The sequence below is a fragment of the Bactrocera dorsalis genome, chromosome 1, assembly GCF_023373825.1.
Source record: "Bactrocera dorsalis isolate Fly_Bdor chromosome 1, ASM2337382v1, whole genome shotgun sequence".
NCBI classification, from domain to species: domain Eukaryota; kingdom Metazoa; phylum Arthropoda; class Insecta; order Diptera; family Tephritidae; genus Bactrocera; species Bactrocera dorsalis.
In genome coordinates this window covers 26,282,014-26,300,533 of record NC_064303.1, presented here as the reverse complement: position 1 = coordinate 26,300,533, position 18,520 = coordinate 26,282,014, and the positions used below count along the sequence as shown (strand labels likewise).

Below are 18,520 nucleotides of genomic sequence, written 5' to 3'. Positions count from 1 at the left end.
AGTTCTTGCCACAGGGAAGAACGGTCAGTAAGAAATATTACCTTCAAGTTATGCGCAATTTGCGCGAAGCAATCCGCCGCTTTGGATCGTCATCGATTTTTACCTATTCAAAAAAATGGCACCACGATAATGCCCCTGCTCACACATTGCAGCTTGTGCGCGACTCTTTGGCCAAAAACAACACACTAATGCTGCCGCAACCACCGTATTCCCCAGATCTGGCCCCCTGTGACTTTTTCTTGTTCCCTAAACTGAAGAGGCCCATGAAAGGACGACGTTACGCTTCTCTTGACGAGATAAAGACGGCACCGAAGGAGGAGCTGAAGAAGATAAAAAAAAAAATGATTTTTTGAAGTGCTTCGAAGATTGGAAAAACCGTTGGCACAAGTGTATAATATCTCATGGTTATTACTTTGAAGGGGACAAAATATATATTCATGAATAAATAACTAATTTTTGAAAAAAACACAAAATTCGCGATACTTTTTGAACACAGCTCGTATTTTAATATGGCACCCAAGGTACGGACTGTTGATTGGCGGGTGGAATCAAGCGAGTGTCGTTAAATATAACAGTGGGACAGGCTGGCGTAGTCGGCAAGAAGACAAATACTGCGAAAAGGGTGTTGTTGGTCAAAAAGATTAACGGGCAGTCAGACAATGTAGCAGCTTCGCATTTTATTTCGCACAACAACTACTCTAGCAACGTCGAGTGCGATGCCACAACAAGCACCGAGCGAAATCAATGCTCCATTGCTGCTGTCTTTGCTACTGTCGTAGGTACAACAATGTGGCATTGGCAATGCGTCCACTAGTGATGGATCTTGGGTGTCGTCTGTTGTAAACTTAAAACTAACCCCTATAAATATGTGTGTGTGTATTTTTTAATCTTATGATTGCCTTTGTTCTCTTACTGGGAACCATTCCACCTCTTTGCTGCACTTATTATTAATGTCTGCCATGGATTTTCGAATATCTGTACTATTTGTCGCAAATTTCTACAGGTCAATTAAAAAAATTATTTTTGGTATCTCTGAAGTACCGTAATAACGCGATCTACACCAATTGTAAAAGAAGCACGTAACTTATAAATTTTAGGATTAAAAGCATTATTATCAATTTCCATTACACTTAATTGCTGTTTCAATATTTTTGCATTTCTCCCTTTGCTCACTGCTAATACATTTACCTCTCTCTTGCAGGTCCGTCATATGCTCGCCAACGGTTCACTCTATTTCCCTCCCTTCGAAGCGGAAGAGTTTCGTCAAGATGTCCATTGGTCCGTGTATCATTGTGTGGCCAGCAATGCTGTGGGTACAATTGTTTCTCGTGACGTTGTGATCAAAGCAGGTAAGTACGGGGATAAATTGGAATTAGATATGTCAGAATCACAATCGTTCACTTTGTTTACTTATGTGTAACGTTTCGCAAAAATTTATCAAATGAATGCGTCACAAGTGCATTGTATCCTAAGAGAATAAGTATAGAAACATTTCATTTTCAAGTTAGTTGCCTCATTCTCTTAGAGAGTGTCACGTTTACTTAGATAATTCAACTATTCATCATAAGAAGAGCAAGTTCCTGAGGGTGGATCACAAGGACAACCTCATGTTGTCAGCAATTTGAGTCAGTTGCATATTTATCGCAATGGTTTCACAAAATTCGACAAAGGTACGATTACCAAAATTCCACATCCGTTTAAAAAAAACCATAGGAATCTCATATCCTAAAACTTCCGTTAAAAAGCTCACTATACTCTTTTCCCGTACACTCCACTCAGTCCGCATATCCTTCGAAGTGGTATGTTCGCAAAAAAGAGATTAATAGAAGTAGGTTTCACGTCTTCTCTTCTTGAAGATAAATAGCTTCAAGCTATTTAAAGTTCATAGAGGCTTGAAAAGCTCTCTTCTCCCAGCCCAGCCCTCATGCCGCTCGTAGAATTGTATTCCTAGAAAAAAACCATCAGAAATAAATTTCGCGTTCGCTCTTCCAAGAGCTAGTTTCAAGTCCGTAGAGGATGTAAAAAAAAGGGTAGAACTGTCTCCACGAATCTTATTATAGTTTTGGCTTTCAGAACCTAGCTATATTGACTGATTTTTGTGTATAAAATCATTATAACTTGTAACTAAGAACCGGGAATTAATTTTTAACAGTACTATTCTTACCAGTTATACGTTAGGTACGTTTTAAGTAGAGAAATCTTATTAAAAATCAGCTGGGTATATATAAGTCGAGCAAACTTAATCGGGACCTTTTTATATAGTTATATATGCAGAAAACTCTAAAAGCTGAATAGAGACGGTTCTGACAGGTCCATATTGGATTGCGAACTAAGGACGGGGGTATACTCCGTAGATCTTCATAATTCTTTCTCTATCCGTCTACCAAATTCAACTAAAATCTTTTAAGCGGAAGTACCAGGCATCGAAAGAGTCTCTAGAGTTTTGTCCAATAACTACAGTAGAATGCAGAAAGCTACCATAGACACAGATAGCCAGGTGGCATTACTAGCCTTATTGTCGGCAAAGATTAATTCCAACGTAGGAAACATATGTTGGAATTAAGTCTTTAAGCTCAATGGCCACTTTCCCATAATTTGCGTCACCGATGACATGAACATTTTCGGCAACAAAGAGCGGACAAATTGGCCAAATTAGGAACCACTCTAGGCAAGTCTAAGCAGAGGTAATACCTTGCCCGGTATTATTACTATTCCTAAATTGATCAATAAGTAGCTCAATACACAATTTGAAGAAATAGTTTAGAGCAACTAAATGTTAGATGGCGAACCAGTTATGGTCAAAATAAGATAAGACTAAGGACTTATTAAAGATGTTCAGGAAATGTATATGCAAATTTACAGTTTCCATAACGGGCCGTTGGCCAGTTGGAGAACAGGCGTTAAAAATCGGAATATTTACCGCAGAAACTGTTCTTCATTGCTCTGTAGGTGCTCAGCTCTATCAAAAACTTGACATAACACAGAATCCATCAGGTTTCCAAACCTTGAATGTCTATCTACAAAGAGCATGATGGAAATAATTGAATACGTAAATGGTTTAAATACAACGATGAAAAACGATATTTAATATTTAAAGGACTTACGAAACTATATATAGGCGCATCTAGCGCTAATAAAGTCCCAAACGACTGCACTATCTACAAACCCAAAAGCTAATATAATCTCTCTTCGACCGCAAGTCGGCATATGAAATTTAGTCATGTATCGATTTTACCGGAGTTTTTAACTTCAGTTTTGAAATCGCAAAAAGAACTTGAAAAATTTAAATTTGAGTTAAAATTGAGCGTACACATACACGTGTATATTATTGAACACTAGTGTGAATACAAAATTTTGTTTACCTTATTTTGGGTGTACATATGTAATATATAATGTATGTATATAAATTGCTCGCTTGGCTGCAGCTGTTCGACCATTAGCTATGCACGAGGATTCCAGGTCAAAGTTTTTGTTTAATTAAAAAGAAAATGTTTAACCAAAATGTAGTTTGTGCTATAAAAATACTTTCGTAGAACCAGGACAACATGCTCATTTATTTACAGATGTGTATGTTTGCGTCGGTTTTTGCTTTTGTGATACCTTTTCATGCCAAACTGTGAGAAATGTGTAAATGAAGTGAATATAAAACTTTACGACTATCATGAAAGGGTTTCTGGTGTTTATTGGGAAATTTACACTTCTTTGCTGCATCTTTATTGGTGAAATTCGCCAAAGAGTTCCTCTGAGGTAGTGCTGTGCGAAATAATTTGAAAGCTACGAATATTTGAAAGAAGTAGATATGTGTGGACGTATGTAAACAAAGCTTTGAAGTTGGTTGAAAGGCCTTTTGGAAAATTTTTAGGAATATTTAAATATGGACAACGGTGTAAGTTTTATTTTTTTTTTAGGAAATACATACTAAGTACGGCCATCATCACTAGATGTCTTGTGGCTCTAATCAAAGAAAGTTTACCAATGAATATAGCCTTAATATGTACATGCGTCCTTTCGATACGCCAATTCAGTCTCCTTATAGATTTGGGAAGATCTCTAGGAACTATATTTTTTATCGGACTAATTCCTTCATTTAGAATTGGCAACACTCATCTTATTTATTACCTTTTCTTTGGTATTTTGACTTTAGTTCACCCTTCAAAGTGTTGTTAGTTATTAAAGTGGTGAATCTACGAAGATTTATTTTTGGAATTTTAATTAGCCCTTACGTTAGAAAATCTGAACTCGACAGTGTTAATATTCAGTTAGTAAATTAATTTAGTTAGTATTAGTAAAATATCGCAAACTGTATATATAAATATCAAAACCAGGAAGTAACAGCAGCATTAGCATATTTTTTATAAGAAACCCAGATGTGCAACAATATGGCCATTGTAGCAACTTTTGCAAAACTGTGTTAAGGCTGCGAGGAAAGGAACGCCGAAAACCAGTTAAACGTCTAAAGCAATATTTCCATCGACCATTTTAAAATAAGCAAAATAATAAAAGTTATACACAAAAAGGCACGAATATACACACATACATATAAAATAGCTTAATATATACATTATACGTCAAGCTGCCAGACGCTTAGACGACAAATAAAACACACAAGGGCACAAAAGTTACTTATACTACAGAAAAACGAGTGAGCACAAGAAACGTAGCATATACTCAGGCGCTTTAGAATGCTACATTTTAAATGGCTCAAGCGCTCGCCTTTGCTGTTCTTATTATTTTTTGTATACCTCGCATTCCAACGCCAACTTTCGTTACTTTTTGTTTTGACTATTGACTCATTTACATTTTATATCGGAACACCTCAGTCTCCTTCCTCCTCTCGCTGCCATACATTTTGCCTTATTTGCTACGCTATCGTTAATGTGCTTGGCAGATCATAATTGTTGGGTTTAATGCTTCTTTGAAGCTGCCTAATTTCAAGAAATGTAAAAACAACAACTATGCAATCCACCGTCCAACCTCAAACCGCTTAAATGTTTAGCGCGTTGTTTCAGTATGCAACTTTTTCCTTAACCTTTTTAATATGTTCAATTCTCACTAACGCGTGCAGAAATATTCAATAAGGTTCCATCTTTAGCAAGGATTAGGGTGGTGCCTTTTGACAACGCTCATTTTCGGAATGCTAACTGTTAAAGTCATCTAAAAGAATATATCTGCCATGATGGTAAGGAGGGTCTTCGTTGGGGTAGTTATAAAATATAGTTAATGTTCAAAAAAAAAAATAACAAGTAAGGAAGGGCTAAGTTCGGGTGTCACCGAACATATTATACTCTCGCACGATAAAGTGATAATCGAGATTTCATTATCCGTCATTTACATATTTTTTTATTTTGCTGTAAAATTAATTAGAATTAAATTCTGAGAGATTTACCGATATTTTCGGTGAAAAATTAGGTTAGGTTAGGTTAGGCACTGAGTTTTCTTCGTGTTCGATATCAGGACCTTGAAAAGTTATAGTCCCATCACAACAATTTTTCCACAATGGATACCTCAGCTCAAATACCGTAATTGAGTAAAGTTTTATTCCGCTATGATCATTGGTTTCTAATGTATATATTATACAGAGAACATCAGATGGAATTCAAAATAATGTTATATTGGAAGAAGGCGTGGTTGTGAACCGATTTCACCCATATTTAGTATATGTTATCAGGGTGTTAAGAAAATATTATATACCGAATTTCATTGAAATCGGTGGAGTAGTTCCAGAGATATAGTTTTTGGTTCATAAGTGAGCGCGCCACGCCCATTTTCAATTTTTAAAAGAAGCCTGGGTGCAGCTTCCTTCTGCCATTTTTTCCGTAAAATTTTGTGTTTCTGACGTTTTTTGTTAGTCGGTTAACGCACTTTTAGTGATTTTCAACATAACCTTTGTATGGGAGGTGGGCGTGGTTATTATCCGATTTCTTCCATTTTTGAACTGTATATGGAAATGCCTGAAGTTTTGTTGACATAGCTATAGTAGTTTCCGAGATATGTACAAAAAACTTAGTAGGGGGCGGGGCCACGCCCACTTTTCCAAAAAAATTACTTCCAAATATGCTCCTCCCTAATGCGATCCTTTGTGCCAAATTTCACTTTAATATCTTTATTTATGGCTTAGTTATGACACTTTATAGGTTTTCGGTTTCCGCCATTTTGTGGGCGTGGCAGTGGACCGATTTTGCCCATCTTCGAACTTGACCTTCTTATGGAGCCAAGAAATACGTGTACCAAGTTTCATCATGATATCTCAATTTTTACTCAAGTTACAGCTTGCACAGACGGACGGACGGACAGACAGACATCCGGATTTCACCTCTACTCGTCACCCTGATCACTTTGGTATATATAACCCTATATCTGACTCTTTTAGTTTTAGGACTTACAAACAACCATTATGTGAACAAAACTATAATACTCTCCTTAGCAATTTTGTTGCGAGAGTATAAAAAATAACGGGTGATTTTTTTGAGGTTAGGATTTTCATGCATTAGTATTTGACAGATCACGTGGGATTTCAGACATGGTGTCAAAGAGAAAGATGCTCAGTATGCTTTGACATTTCATCATGAATAGACTTACTAACGAGCAACGCTTGCAAATCATTGAATTTTATTACCAAAATCAGTGTTCGGTTCGAAATGTGTTTATCGACAAATTTTGTTCAGCGATGAGGCTCATTTCTGGTTGAATGGCTACGTAAATAAGCAAAATTGCCGCATTTGGGGTGAAGAGCAACCAGAAGCCGTTCAAGAACTGCCCATGCATCCCGTAAAAATGCACTGTTTGGTGTGGTTTGTACGCTGGTGGAATCATTGGACCGTATTTTTTCAAAGATGCTGTTGGACGCAACGTTACGGTGAATGGCGATCGCTATCGTTCGATGCTAACAAACTTTTTGTTGCCAAAAATGGAAGAACTGAACTTGGTTGACATGTGGTTTCAACAAGATGGGCGCTACATGCCACACAGCTCGCGATTCTATGGCCATTTTGAGGGAAAACTTCGGACAACAATTTATCTCAAGAAATGGACCCGTAAGTTGGCCACCAAGATCATGCGATTTAACGCCTTTAGACTATTTTTTTGTGGGGCTACGTCAAGTCTAAAGTCTACAGAAATAAGCCAGCAACTATTCCAGCTTTGGAAGACAACATTTCCGAAGAAATTCGGGCTATTCCGGCCGAAATGCTCGAAAAAGTTGCCCAAAATTGGACTTTTCCGAATGGACCACCTAAGACGCAGCCGCGGTCAACATTTAAATGAAATTATCTTCAAAAAGTAAATGTCATGAACCAATCTAAACGTTTCAAATAAAGAACCGATGAGATTTTGCAAATTTTATGCGTTTTTTTTTTTAAAAAAGTTATCAAGCTCTTAAAAAATCACCCTTTACTATATTGAAACGATTCCTTGACACCAATAACTGTTTGCGGAGATCTATGTTGTTCATAAATTCAAAGCCTTAAAATCTAGTTAGCGCGATGTCTGAATGTGAATTCTATAAATAGCCAATAAGAGTAGCATTAGTTGTCTTCTTCTTCTTTATTGGCGTAGACACAGCTTAAGTAATTATAGCCGAGTTTATAACAGCACGTCAGTCGTTTCTCTTTTTCGCTGTTTGACGCCAATTGGAAATTTTAAGTATTGCCAGGTTCCTCTCCACTTAGTCTTTGCAACGTAGTGGAGGTCTTCCTATTCATATCTGCTCTTCCCAAAGGCTACAGTGTCGAATACTCTCAGAGCTTGAGTATTGTCATTCATTCGGACGACATGACATAGCCAGCGTATCCGCTTTCTCTTAATTCGCTGAACTACAACTATGACAATGTCGTCGTATATGTCATACAGCTCATCGTTCCACCGATTGCGATATTCACCGTGGCCAACGCACAAAATACCATAAATCTTCCGCAGAACCTTTCTCTCTAAAACTCGTTACTCGTTACGCCGACTCATCAGATGTTGTCTTCGTCCATGCCTCTGCAACATATAGCAGGACGGGGATGGTGGGTGACTTGTAGAATTTGGTATCTGTTCGCCGAGAGAGGACTTTACTTTTAAATTGTCTATTCAGTCCGAAGTAGCACCTGCTGGTAAGAGTTATTCTGTCTTGGATTTCGAAGTTTATATTGTTATTGATACTAATGAAGGACGAAATTATCGACGACTTCGAAGCTATGACTATCAACAGTGACGTGGAGTGATTATGACGACTGTTTGTTTGAAGACAGTAGATATTTCATCTTGTTCTCGTTCACTACCAGACCCAATTGCATCGGTTATTTGTTCAACCTGGAGAAAGCATTAGTTGTACAACTACAAAAAATAGTATTACTCTAATATACTCATAAATAGATGGTTGCTGCTTTATTACTACATTTTGGTTATTTTTGTTTATCTCGACCTGTGTTTAAACCTTTCCCATTTTTGCGTGTGCATAATTAAAAAGAATTTAGCAACTTTGACACTGCGTATCTAAAATCTTAATGAGGGTTTCATTGTGCATTTTAATGTTAAATTGGGTAGATTCGAGTTTACTTAAAAGCGACATTTTATCTGAAATAGCGGCGGGCATCCATTCAGGTAGTAGAAGGTCAAAATGTTAGTTATTTCCAGGTAAAGAATTTTATTAAAACTGTAGTTGAAAAAGTCCGTCCGTGTTTTATCCAATAATTCAAGTACAACGATACAAATTCTAAAATTTTAACTGAAAGACGTCACAGTGTCTCCAAGTGCCTAAAATAGGTGAAATCGGGGAAAAATTTAACCACTTCCATATATTTATGATGGTGTGAGGTACCTTAATTAAACTCTGGGATGCTTTTGCTAGTCTGTGGCATGTTAACTATAGTAGTATTGAGAAAAATAGATACAATCGAGCAAAAACTGCCAACTCTCATACACTAGTTGTAATTATTTCAGTTATTTTATTTATTTTAACAAGTTTTATGCCAAACATATCGGTCATATAAAATTGCTTTAAATATATTCTCGAGCCTTCCTGAGCGATGTCAAAAATATTACAATCAGCCCCTCCATCTCCTATATTTAGACTAATCAGGTTGGGTTAAACTGTTGTGTGATATTTTAAAGAAATTAAATGACCAAAATTTCCAAAAAACTCTCGTGCTTTGAAGGCTGCAATTTGCGAACGCTTTTTTATAATCATAATTCATAATCTTCCAGAACATGTCTGCAACGATCTCCCGAACGTCTTTAGAGGATTTGTACCACTCGTAGGCTTGTGTTTTTGAATTCTTCTAACATTCATATGTACCGACTCAAGCAGCTGTTGCATACGTACAGTTCTACAGATCGCGTTCATATTGGCATAGTGTTTAAAATGATTCATACAAAATACATTTTTTTTGAAATTACGGTTACGAGGGGAATTTAACCACAGTTTTCTGATGCTTTTTTGACCAATATACATGCGCTTGAAGTACGGTATTTTTTTAGCTGTTATAGCCAGTCTGGTTAGATTTATTTTTACGACCTGGGGGATTATTTTTTTGTTTAAAAAAATAAATTAAAGAATTGTTTAGTGAATTCTTTGTCAAAAACAATAACGTAACGACGTTCTCCACATTCGCCAAGTGAGCTCCGTGTGCTTTTTCCAAAAATCGCTGAAACAGTTAAAGACAATCCCAAAAATCGAGTTTTAACAGTCCTTCCACGATTGGTAGAAGCGTTGGCATAAGTGCATATTGACGGAGGAATATTTTGAAGGCGACAACATTAATGTGAAAGAATAAATATGAGATATGTCAATTAAGTAATGAGACTGATTCCATAAAAACCGTATATTGCATTTGAAAATTATTCTACAACTCTGCCATCCCCTTCAAAGTAGTCCCCTTGGGCAGCTATACAGCGATTCCAGCGCGTTTTCCATGCTTCGTAACATTTCTGGAACGCTTCGACTGGGATGTCCGCCAGTACCCTTGTCACGGCCGCCTGGATGTACGTAATCGACGCAAAATGGGTTCCTTTGACCATCGATTTTGTTTTAGGAAACAAAAAAGTCACAGGGTGACAAGTCAGGCGAATAAGGCGGCTGTTGCAACACGGCGATCCCTTTAGAGGCCAAATACTGGGACACGCTGAGGGCGGTGTGGCACGGCGCGTTGTCGTGATGAAGGATCCATTTACGAGCGATGTCTGGGCGCACCCTGTTGTCTCATTTTCGCAATCTTTCGAGTACTTGGCAATAGTAGCTTGATTCACAGTTTTCCCCGGTGGAACGAATTCTTTGTGGACGATTCCACGGCTACAAAAAAAGGCAAAAATCATCGTCCTCACCTTCGACTTGCTCACGCGAGCTTTTTTCGGGTGGGGGCGCGGGGAGACAACCATTGTGAGCTTTGGCGCGACTAAGAGCACTATCACCACACACTCTTACAATTTTAGCGTATGCTTCCGAAGCTGTTTCGCCCAATCTGGCGCAAAATTTTATCGCGAAGCGTTGCTCTTGATTACGTTTTTCCATTTTCGTGACGAGAAATATTTTTTTGAAAAATATTTTGAATTTGCCTCTCCTCGCTGTTAAGGTTTATTCTTTTGTCGAAAGATTTACATAAAAGACGGTAACCTAGTAAAATGACATAACTGCTGGATATGGTATCTCCATTCGGGTTATTTGCTGTAATTTTCAATTAATTCAGCAATCACGTTTACAGATTTATACCACTACCTTTTAGGAAATATGATATATTGGGCCTCTCCAATTCACTTTTTAATTAACACTTCAGACAATTAGTGAGATATTTAAAAAAACTGGGTACCCTTCTACCCTAAATAAAAAAGAGGTTCACATCCTCTAAAATCTTTTTTTATTAATTTCACTGGATTTTTAGATACGTACGGTAGACTTTACAAATGTGATTAAAACTTTATAGTTCACTGAGACACAGGATGTCGCTGTGTAATTAATACTACTAAAACACATAAATTCACCGAATTGAAGTGCCGCAGCGTACATCACGAGCAATCAAATAAACAATTCTACACACATTTACCATAAACGGTAATTAGAAACTTGGAAATTACACAGTTTTCACTGATATTGCTTGGCATTTCACATACTCAGGCTTACATTTCAAAACACATACATTTACATACATTGCCAACCATTTATACACGTACATATTGCGATATATGTAGGTAGGCTGAAATGCCTGAAAGCCACTGCGTATACGCAACATGCTCTGTGCATGCCTAAAAACTCACAGAGGGATCGCTATGGGCCGATAACAGTAAATGTCATACTGAAAATTGAGCCAGTGTAGGTAGGAAAAACAAAAAAATTATGCCCGGACGAAGGCGAATTGCGTCAAAGTGAAGCCTTACAACCCACACAAACACACGCCGGGTACCTTTCAGGCAACACTTCAATCAGTCGATGAGTGAAAATGAAAATTTGCAAAGCTGGCAGCTTCGAAATTTCTCATACAAACTATACACACACATATACTTACATACTATTGTTTGCTGTAATACACTTTGCTGTTGTTGTTGTGTGGCAACTATACTTCTCTCCATGTTTTTTTAATTTCAAATAACCCCAACTCCAGCTGCAGTACCTTGGCGATGGACTTTACTGCCCAGTGGTCTCAAATGCACAAAAACACACATATAGCCTCATGTTGGTTAATATACGTTACACTCATTTGGATACAAACTTGCATAGCGGTAGTTTGTTCTTCTCATTTCAAAGAGAATATTGGTTTTCTGAACCGTCAATTTGAGCCACATAGAATCAGCACTGCTATACTCGTACTACAATTGGGTTTGGCAAAATTTCCAACGCCCAGTATATACTCGTATAGGAGTATATTTAAATATTCTTCGACACTATCTTATTAAGGCAGCTTCGCACAATCTCGTTCTTTTCTAAAAATTACGGTTTTGAAATACATTCCCAATTATATATATACGAGGGCTGTCCGATAAATAACCGATCCAAACATGATGCACGCGACTTTTTCAATTTTTTTTTTATTTTTATTACATAGTCTCCTTGTAACTCCACACACTTCTCCCAGCGATGCTCCCATCTCTGCAACCCTTCCAAATAGTACCTTGGCGTCTTTGTCTGCAAAATACGAGTTCACGAAAGAGATTACCTCCTCATTTGACGAAAATCTCTGGCCGCCGAGCGCAGTTTTAAGTTGAGGAAACAAAAAAAGTCGCTTGGTGCTAGATCCGGTAAATAAAGTGGATGGTCAAGCAGTTCGAACCGCAATTCGCCATGGGCGACTGTTTGAGGTGTGAGATGGTGCTGTTGTCTTGCTGGAACAAGACTTTCTTTTTTTGCAAATGTGGCCGATTTTCGAAATTTCTTCCTTTAGCTTGTCCAATAATGATGGGTAGTATGCTCCTGTTATAGTTTTTCCTTTTTCAAGATAGTCGATAAAAACATTCCATGGCTGTCCCCAAAAAACACTCGCCATCACTTTCCCAGCCGAATACACAGCTTTTAGGTTTTTTTTGGGGCTGGTTCCCCCTTTTAAATCCATTGTTTAGATTGGATTTTTGTTTTCGGGCGTATAATGATGAATCCAAGTTCCGTCTACAGTTATCAATCGGCGCCAAAACTCGGTCTTATTGCCTTAAAACTGAGCCAACAGAGCGCTGGAAATGTTCATGCGCGCACGTTTGTGGTCTAGCGTAAGCAAACGCGGCACCCAACGCGCGGACAGCTTTTCTCATGCCCAAATCTCGGTTTAATATGTGACAAAACAGTTTTCTTTTGACATCTTCATAATCTCAGTTACGGTGGGTAAACGATGGTGCAGAGTCACCATACACAGAGTCCAACTCAATCTTTGTTTTTTGAAGCGTATTGCCTTTCAAAAATAAAAAGTTAATTACAGCTCGATATTAAATTTTTTCCATTTTTGGGGAAATCACCGAAATAGACTCACAAAAAACGACTTTCAACAGATAATTGCGGAAGATAAATTTCTGAAATTTGGCGGTAGCTATTATAATATGCAGAATTGAAGTAGAAAACTTTTTTTCAGATGTGCCGCTAGCTTCACGTTGAGGTCGGTTATTTATCGGACAGCCCTCGTATATTGTATATATATATCGTATAATATATTGAATATATATTATTATATTATGTCTGAAACCTCATTTGGTATCGAACGGCTCGGAGAGGTCCTTTCCTATCCCTTCAGAGCTTTTGGTATTGTTCAACGTCAATTTACGCAACCGTATTAGTTTTGTGGGGATACCAAATTCAGACATAGTGGCCTAAAGGCAGCTCCTTTTCGCGCTGTTAAAAGCAGGAAAGAGGTGATGGCGCATGGTGAGTATCTGGTCAGTTGTTCGTTTTCCAGGCTCCAATCAGTTTGTTGACGGTGGGCTTTAATCTTTCCCACAATACGCTCGATAGAACCTTATATGCGATGTTGAGGAGGCTCCCTTTTTGTGGACTTTGCAGAGCACACTTAAATTCCAATCGTTGGGCGTGCTTTCGTCCGACCATATTCTAAAACTAAGTTGTTGCATGCTCCTTTTGAGTTCTTCGCCGCTTTATTTGAAAAGCTCGCCCGCCAGTCCACAGGCCCCCGCCGCTTTGTTGTTCTTCAGACGGGTAATCATTCGAGCTTCTTCGTGGTCGGGCAATGGAACTTTTACTCCATCCTCATGGATTGGGGGATCGGGTTCGCCTTCTCCTGGTGTTATGCAGTAAACATTCAGCAAGCTGAAAAGTGTGTTCATAATTTTAGTATGCTCCAGGCATCAGTCACTAGATCAGCTTTGGGAGTTCTACAAGGGTATACCCTGGTCTTGAAACGTTCTGTTAGTCGCTGCATTTTTTCGTAGAATTTTCGAGCATTACCCCTGTCGGCCAGCTTGTCAAAGTCTTCATACTCATGCATTTCGTCCTCTCTCTTTTTCTGTCCGTAAATGTGTCCGCATGTCTGCTAATGTATGTATATACAATTTTATCAGTCGTTCAAGCTTTTCGATGCTTTGAATGCACAACATTTTGACCACAACTAGTGGAAAAAATGTGCTACTACATACATACCAAAATACCCACTTCTTCTGCTTGCCTGTTTCTTCAATTTTTGTGCGCATTACATTGTTGGTACTTTGGGTTTGTATTGACAAAAATATGTAAACAACAACAATAATGCAACACCGCTGAGGCCACGTGGACTGCACTGATCGTGTTAGTCGAAGACTGCCGCACGAAAAGAGAGCATTCGCTGCTTCTAGATGCTATTTCACCAAACTTTACCACCGAAGTTCACGCTTACTACACATGCCTGGACAGCAAAAACAGTCCAATTGTGTAGAGAGAATTTTATGGATGATAGCTACGTCGAGCAGAGCATACCGAGCACTTCGCTTGGGGTGTTATTGCCACAATAAAAGTGGACCTTTTTGCTCTGCTCATGCTCTGCACTAGCTCCCACAAATACATGTTAACAAACATTCACGAGAACGGTCCGTTAAGGACGTATATAGTGTACAAGTGCGCACAAACACTTTGAAAAATAGTAATTTATTTTTCAAAATATGTCTCTTTTATCTCGATACGTTCGGCCCAGCGATTTTTCAACTACAACTATTCTAGTGCAAGCCTTTTGAATGGCCTCTACGTTTGCATAACGCTTTACTTTCATGGGAAAATGCATTTTTCCGAAAAGGAAGAAGTAGCACGGTGCCATATCAGGTGAATGCAGGGAGTAATTAGGGGTTAAAATGTGATTTTTGATCAAATAATCCTCCTACGAATGTTGGATTCTGAGCAATTTTTGGGCGTCAGTAAATTTGTGCGGAACAGACCATACACACACCTTTTGTTAGCCCAAATGCGATAAATCGATGTTTTGGAGATGTTCAATTCCATTTCCATGAATTTCGATGATAACTTCGGCTGATTTTTGATGAGTTCACGCACAGTTTCGATGGAATTTCCGGTGATCACGGATTTTGATTGGCCCACATGTTGATCGTCATTTATGTCCTCACGACCACTTTGAAAACGTTGAAACCACTCGTGCACTCTGCTACGGGAAGGCGATAAATTTATTTCATCAAAAAGTTTTACCAATTTTAAAACAAAATTTAATGTTGACTCTTTGTTCGAAGCACCGATAACACAAACATACTGACCCTTAAAATCCAATAACTTCACTTCCAAGCAATGAAATGTCATGAAGTTCTTACTGGACAATCGATAAAGATAGCAGATTCTAACGCATAAGTCACATATAGAGTGCGCCTCCAGGGGGCGCTAGATTCAAAAAGTCCTGTTTACTTTAGAAAGTACCTTGTAGATATGGGTGGCATTCATTATAGGTCAGTCTCACCTTCCTTGGCGCAGATTAACCAGGAAAATGAAACGTTTCCTTTCATATATCTTTTTAAAATTCACATGCACGACACAATTATGCTATATTCTAAATGCAGTTAAAAAACAGGGAGTTCGATTCGTCTGAGTCGGTTCTATTGCGGTAGATGGGCTGTAGAACTTATGAACTTATCGAATACCACTCGTATATCTGGTATTGCCACAGCTAGTATAGAATACTTTTTGCTCGTTTATCCGCTTGTATGCTGAAAAAGGCCCAACGAATTTGAAGCGAAGTAATGGCGGCAGCGGTGATGATGGTCATGTGGGCAGGAGTTGACAGTAGGCGTTGTCGGGGCGTCCTTTTCACTGATTTTCGTTCCCATGGCATTCCGATTTTCTGTTTTTTTATACCCTGAATATGGAATATTAAGTTTGCCACAAAGTTTGTAACACCGAGAAGGAAGACTCGGAGACCCAATAAAGTATATACTTGTATATAGGTGATCAGTATGTTGAGCTGAGTCGATTTACCCATGTCCGTCTGTCTGTCCGTCTGTCTGTCTGTCTGTCCGTCTGTATATATACGAACTAGTCTCTCAGTTTTTCAGAAATTTTGCAAACGTTATTTTCTCTTCAAGAAGCTGCCTTTTTGTCGGAACTGCCGAAGCTGGACCACTTTAACTTATAGCTGCCATACAAACTGAACGATCGGAATCAAATGCTCGTATGGAAAACTTTCGCATTTGACGTGGTATCTTCACGAAATCAGACATTGATTACTGCTTATGGTAATTATATAATCTCCGAAAAAATTGTTCAGATCGGATTACTATAGCATATAGCTTCCCTACAAACTGAAGATATAGTTACTAAAAGAAATGCACCTGTGAAGGGTATATTAGCTTCGGTGCAGCCGAAGTCAATGTTTTTTTTGTTTTGTAGCTTTTTTGTTGTTGTTATGTGTACAGCGTGCGGTTTGTATTGCCTCCACTGCTGCAGTTGACGAGCCAAAAATTCAAATTATCAGCGAGAAATGTGTGTTTGCCTCACATGTCGTTTGGTTGTTCGGTTGGCCGGCTCGAAACGTGCAAGGATGCAATTAGGTTCTGCGCTGTTTGTGTTTATATATCTTCACATGTACACATACGTATTTATGCTCATTGCATACATATACACACTTGCAATTACGCAGGAGTTGTTGTGTCTGCGTAGGGCTGACGTTGCCTCTTATGGGAAGACTGGCGTTGTTGGAGCGCTTGTTTGTTATTTCTGACTACAGAACACTGTCCGAAAATGCAACAGAGTACCTCCAAAATTGATGCAGAGTTTTCTAAAGCTGCATATGGTCAAAATTATGTAAGAATGCAGTACATACGACTTATAAAGAAAAGCAAGAAACTTCAGAATGACCAAAATAAAGGTTTTGGATTTCATCAAACGAAATTGTTGATACGAATTTCAACAACTCTTCGAATAAGTTTGTAAGGTCTTAGAAGAACTAGAACCCGATGGTTCAGCTTGGATGGCAAGTATTTCTTCAGAGATTATACCATAGCCTTAGGCAATATGCCATGACGAATGTCTTGAAAATATTTCTTTAAAAGCTTTCAATTTATGCTGTATGTTGTAGTGGGCCAAATCAGCGGTACCGCCGGTGAAGAGAATGTATGAATCGATATCTCAAAAAGTGAGGGGCTTTTCTTTTTTATTGGCATAGACGCGCGCTTACGTGGTTATAGCCGAGTTAACAACATTGCGCCAGTCGCCTCCTTATTTGCGAAGAACTCGGACAGCCACGTTTCACAAGACTCTTTTGAGTTCAACTTCACACCAACAAGAGCGTTCGCCTTGGACAAAAACAAGTGGTAATCATTTGGCGGTATGTCCGGACCACATAGTGGATGCGATAAAAACTTCCATCCGAGCTCCCGTAGCTTCTGACGAGTCATCAACGAAGTGCATGGTCTGGCGTTGTCCGCGTGGGACACTACACCCTTTTGGCCATTTCTGGCGCTCCTGGTCGATCGCCTGCTTCAAACGGTCCAGTTTTTCGCAGTAGACGGTAGAATTAAGCTTCTGGCCATATGAGAGCAGCTCATAGTGGATGATTCCCTTCCAATCCCACCAAACACACAGCAAAACCATCCTGGCCGTCAATCCCGGCTTGGCCACTGTTTGGGACGATTCACCGGCTTTCGACCACTATCGTTTTCGCTTGATATTATCGTATGTGATCCACTTTTCGTCGTCAGTCACCATCCGCTTCAAAAATGGGTCGAGTTTGTTCCGTTTTAGCAGCATATCGTAAGCGTTTATTTGGTCCAGAAGGCTTTCGTTGCGACAAATCATGCGGCACCCAAACATCAAGCGTTTTTGTGCATCCAGCTTTCTGCAGATGGTTTAAAATGGTTAGTGACTAACCCCATCATCTGGGCGATTTCACGAGATACCATATCATATGCCGGTCTAACTCGATGTTTTCCATGATTTGGTCGGTATTCGTCGTCACAGACCTTCCACCGGCTAGCTTATCCATGGTGTCGTTTTGACCCGCTCTGAATCGTCGAAGCCATTCCTCCGCAGTTCAAAGTGATAGAGTACTATCCCCGAAAACACCATTAATCTGAGGGAACGTTTCTCTAGCGGGTTTTAACAATAGAAAACTTTAAAGTAGCGCGAATTTCGGCGTTACTGATCTCCATGTTCACACGTCTATAACTGTTGAACGCAATATACAAACTAATCATGCATAGCGTCGTTTTGTAGGTTATGTCAAGACCTTTCAAAGATGTATAGTATTGCCAGATAGCCGCGAAATTCAAAAGACAAAAAGGCGGAAGGGAGATATCTGACAACCTAATATAATAAGAGAGTTTGCCACCTGCTCAAAACATTTTTCTGCATTTTTCATTAGGAAAAGTACTCGTTTGAAGCTTAGGTGGGTATTATTCATTCATCTAAGATGGTGGAATTTCAGTTCTAATTGTTTTTAAATAATATGTGTGAAAAATAGGTTAGTTCGTTTAATCTCTTTCCATTGCAAACGACATTCGAAAACAAGTCCTCCACCAAATATAATAAGACTAACACTAAGGTAGTATATATGTAATTTATTACATGGTCATTCGGAGATACATTTTTCTGCGCGTATCTCACGGAGAGGTCAAATTAGACTTCAAGGGTATCGCTTAGTAATAACTC

At 38.8% G+C, this 18,520-nt stretch overlaps 1 protein-coding gene across 1 annotated transcript in view; it reads left to right on the top strand.

Moving 5' to 3' along the window:
• The window catches only part of LOC105224473 (Down syndrome cell adhesion molecule-like protein Dscam2), a 640,260-nt gene that overhangs the window by 13,909 nt on the left and 607,831 nt on the right, over positions 1-18,520 (top strand). Inside the window, 1 exon segment of the mRNA XM_049446778.1 lies at positions 1,202-1,349. Within this exon segment, the coding sequence (XP_049302735.1) occupies positions 1,202-1,349 (148 nt within the window).